The 4958-nt window shown below is 36.5% G+C and overlaps 1 protein-coding gene across 1 annotated transcript; it reads right to left on the reverse strand.

Annotated features, from left to right (window-relative positions):
* Positions 1–689: 689 nt before the first annotated feature.
* LOC150021367 (putative protein ARB2BP) lies at positions 690–1851 on the reverse strand. The gene has a single exon (XM_090276068.1). It carries the CDS (start codon positions 1841–1843, stop codon positions 770–772), a length of 1074 nt encoding a protein of 357 aa, XP_090132194.1. The 5' UTR covers positions 1844–1851; the 3' UTR covers positions 690–769.
* Between the last annotated feature and the right edge of the window lie 3107 nt (positions 1852–4958).

Here is a 4958-nt window from a genome sequence, read left to right on the forward strand (position 1 = left end):
ATTGTAAATTCCATAAGGGTAAAGGCAATGTTGGTCTTGTGTGCCTGTGTCACTAAAACCTATTATTGACTGGCACATAGTAGACACTCAAATATTAGCTGAAGGTATGAGTAAACACACACACTAACAAAAAATTTAAACAAAAGAACATAAACATATAAAGAATGGGCCCTGACCAGTGTAGCCCAGTTGGTCAGGTGTCATCTCACAAAGTGAAAGGTTGCTGGTTCAGTTCTCATCCAAGGCACATGCCTGGGTTGTGGGTTTGGTCCCTGGTCATGGTGCATACAAGAGGCACTCTCTCACATCGGTGCTTTTGTCCCACTCTTTCTCCCTCCCTTCCCGTTTCTCTAAAAAGAAATTTAAAAAAAAACATACAAAGAATGGAATGTGCTTACGATATTTAATTTTTATGTTTACTTGCAATTTTAATATGGCATCACACAGAAATCAAATATTGACTTAATATTTAATTTCTATTGACTATCGTTTTGGTGCCATTCTATTAAACCATAAGAAAGTCACTTTTCAAAAGAAACATCCTTTAACTTGACTGATACTATAAAATTTAATGATGGTATGGACTGATTTCCTGGTTCATCAATAGGCCACAAAAAAGAAGATATTTGCTTTAGAAAAATTAACAAATCAAAACTTAACCCAGAATATAATACTGTGTGTGAGCTAGAAGTTTTCTTTTTCTTCTAGTATCTACATTAGCAAAGTTTCAGTGGAATGAAAAAAAAATCTTAAATGACAATTAAGTAACTTAAGCACTTTGCTTTGTTTTTGTGGAGCTTCTAGTTACTTTTGGCACATGAGAGAGATTAACAGTCATTTTGGCTTTCAGAGCTCTTTTAAAATATTTAAAAATTGACTGAAGGCTAGAGGAAAGTGCCAAGTCATGTTTTTCTGTACCAGCAGAAACCACAGGAAACTCTTTTTTCAAAACAGTAGTTGCAGGTTTATCCAGAGGCTTAGGACTTGTCACCCATTCACGGCAGTGGTGCTTTATCCATGCTAACAACTGTACATCACTTCCCAGCTGGTGTCCTGCATGATGTTGAGAGTCAATAAGTGCAACAGCATATACTTTGCTCATCACTTCCCACTTCCGATGAACAAGCAAGTCCATAAAAACCAAACCTCCATAACCATGTACAATGAAGGCAACATCCTTGCCTTCAGTCTTTGAAATGAAGTAATCCCAAATGTAAGCCATGTGTTCTTCAGGGGTGTTGCTGCATCTTTTTGGAATATACTGCAGAGAGAAAAAGCTCTCAGTCTGAACCGTTTTTAGGGAGGAGGACACAACATTTTGTGTTAAAAGACCTTTCCACTCTTTTTCCACCTTTAGGTCCACAAAATTGTCATTGGGGTTTAGCACAATTACACCATAATGTGCCTGCAATGCCATTTGAATACATGGTATCTGACTTCCATGTTGTAGACCATGATGTATTATTGCCTGTTGACTCCACTGACCAGCTCGAAAGACCCCATGGTCTTGAAGAAGGACAAGAAGAACAGAATGGTGATTTGTTAATGCTGTTTCACTCATAAAAAAGAAGCTTCTTGGTTCCTTATCAGCTTCTGGTGGGATGTATACTTTTTGTAATTTGCACACTTTCTCCAAAAGCTCATAAATGTATTTTTCAAGCAAATGGCTAAGGGCCTGGTAGCGCTTGCAATTCCGCTCAGGGACATTTTTATAATAATTAAAGACAAAAGGTCTTTGTGTCTTAATGTGTCTCAACTCAGCTTTTTCATTGAAGTCATATTCAAGTTCTTCTAGTAAGTTAGATCGTTCAATAAATTTTTGGAAGCTGAGTTCCTGTGTCATTGGTAACCACTGAAAGGGAAAAGAAATAATATGTTAGTGCTAAAAAAATAAAACATTCAGCTTTCTAAATTCTTCTGGTGGGAAATCATGCTAAACTAAGCACTTCACAAAGACATTAACCTTTTAGCCCATGGTAGACTAACTCAAAATGACTGAGTGATGCAAGTAGTGAGAGACTGAACATACTAAGGGACAATGGCCAGACCATATATACAAGTAGAATTTTGAAAGAAATAGAACTTTTACCCACAACTTACAGCAACTTGCCCAGGAACCAACTCCTTATCTATAATAAACAGCTCAAAAAGCTAACCTGCTGTAAGTCAGACTTGCAGGAAGTCAGACTGCTACCTCTAGTGACCAGAAAGTAAACAGTAACTTTTGTTACATTTGGCTCCAAATGGTCAGGACTTGATTAATAACTTCCAGCTTTCCTAATTTTTATCCCCACTTTCAACTTAGGACCTACAAGAGAAAGCCAAATATGCACCCCTAGCCAATCACACAGGATACCCCACTTCTATAGTTAGCCTGCCTACAGCTTCCCCATGCCAGCAGGCTTCCCCTTTTTTCCACTTTGAGTCTCTGCCAGTGTGCAAGTGAAAGTGGCTGACTCCCTTATTTTGGGAGCTCAGAATAAATAGGTTTTGCTTTTCTCATGTGGTTGGTCTTTATTTCTACAGAAGCATTTAATACATTTAACAGGAGATGGCAGTGTAGATTATGATCAATTTATCGAATAATAGATGATATGGTTATTCTGATATCTGAAAAGAAAACAAAAATTAATTTAGAGTTATTGTGGACAAAGCCTAATGGGAAAAGACTTAAAAGGTTAGGGCTTTTCCTAAAGCCAAACAACTATTAAATAAATGAATGGGTACTGAGAGTGGTTGACTCTAAAATTCATGTTCATGACAAATACATCCCTACTCTCTCCCTAATTTTTTAACACTGACATTGGCAATCCACAACCCATTTCCAGTAAGTAGCATAAGCTCTTACCTCCCTGCAGTCTGTTTTCCACGTAGCAGGTATAACGATCTTTTTAAAACATCTAAATTGGATCTCACACATCTTGTTCGAAATTCTCAGTGGTTTCCCCTCCAATTCAGAATGTCCTTACCAGGACCTACAAAGTTCCACATAGCCCTTAGCTCTCCAATGTCATTTCTTCCATTCTCTTACTTACATGACCTAGATCTTAGCTCTTTCTTAGGGGTCATCTCCCACCATTCTCTTGGTTACTCACTCTAGCCACAACTGGCCTCCTTGCCTCCAACTTGTGGAGCAAGCTACTGTTTCATGGCATCTCCCTTGCTGTGCTCACACCTTGGAACACTCTTCCCCTAGATATCAATAGGACATCATTTCTTTAAAGATTTGGTCTACCTGTTTACTGATCAGAGAAACTTTCTCTGAGTATTCGATCTGAAAGGGCAATCCTCTCTAAGCCTCCCACCCTTTCATTTCTTTCCTTTTCTTTCTCATTTTCTCTCTCCTCTTTCTTTTCTTTTAGTACTTATCACCAACTGACGCACGCTTGCTTATTGTCTCCTCCCGCATAGAATGTAAGTTCCATGAGAGCAGGGACAAGGACTTCGTTTTGTTCACTAGTTTGGTTCACTGTTTCTCTAGTTCTTGGGATAGTGACTGGTGAATAGCAGGCAATTAAATACTGTTAGATTTTTATAATTTTTGCTAAGGGCATAAGGAAGTAAAGAGCAAAAGTCCTATAGCTGTATATACAGGAGAAAGATGCATGCACAGCTTTCAAAAATCATAGAGACTTTTTCTATAATTCTAAAGTTAATAAATGTCAATTTATGAATTATTTTTAGAGAGTATCCTATGCATCTGTATACATATTTGTTTTCTCTTTTGCAAATCAAGACAGTCCATTCAAATAAAGGAGAGAATCAAACTGTTTTACGTGCTTAGTTTTCTGAAGAACAGATTAGAATAAGATAGCTTAGCTTCAAGAATAAGATTGTTAGAGCTGCAAGGGATGTTACTGATGATATTCTTAGCTAATATATTTGTTTTATAGAGAAGTGAGGCTTTCAAAGATAAAGTGACATGCCCAAAGAAACTGAGGCAGGTCTAGGAACCTGAGAGAAGATTAATTTTTATCAGTGACCTTAAAAATGCATCGTATTTTACTGTTTATTTTATTCATTCACCAAAAACTTAGTGAGTGCATTTGTTAGACATTGAGTTTCCTATATCAAGTAGTCTAGTCGTTTTACATCTAATGAAGTAAAAAAAAAAAAAAAAGGAGACTAGTATATAATAATTTATGAGAATTTCAAATTAGGTCCTTCTAGTAATCTGGATTAGGTGGTGACACAGCTGTAATGTTTTGCTGTAGGTATGGTTATTATTTTTAATTGTGGTAAAATATACTAAAATTTACCATTTTAACAATTTTTAGGTATGCAGTTTAGTGACATTATGTACATTCACATTATTGTGCAACTATTATTGCTATCAATCCACAGAACATTTTAGTAATACCTTGGTACAGTAATTACTGTCCATTGGTATATTTAAAAAAATAGGTCCTTTTGTATATCCCATGCCACTAAGAAGTACAGAATAAAGGATGTCTCTACAATATTTAAAAATATCTTGCCCTGGTGTGGCTCAGTGGAGTGAATGCAGGCCTGTGAACCAAAGGGTCGCTGGTTTGATTCCCAGTCAGGGCCCATGGCTGGGGTGCGGGCCAAGTCCCCAGCTGGGAATGTGTGAGAGGCAACCCACACCGTGATGTTTCTCTCTCTCTCTTTCTCCCTCCCTTCCCCCTCTCTCTAAAAATAAAAAAATAAAGTCTTAAGAAAACCTAAAATACTTTTTTAAAAAAAAACAATGAGCATGAATTTATTTAGAAAAAACAAAAACAAAAAAAAAAAACACTGGAAAACATATTTTAAGAAAACAATTACTGTTTTGCTACAAAAGAAGCACTATTTTTATTTTCCCAACAAAGAATTCAATTATGAGGTTTTTTAAAGGAAAACAATTATGCTGTATACATTCCAGTTAGTAAATGCAAAAAAGTGGAAAATGATAGCGCTTATAAAATTATATATGTAGGCGTTCAAAAAAGAGCAGT

The sequence above is a fragment of the Furipterus horrens genome, unplaced genomic scaffold, assembly GCF_987537825.1.
Source record: "Furipterus horrens unplaced genomic scaffold, mFurHor1.1.pri manual_scaffold_1, whole genome shotgun sequence".
NCBI lineage: Eukaryota > Metazoa > Chordata > Mammalia > Chiroptera > Furipteridae > Furipterus > Furipterus horrens.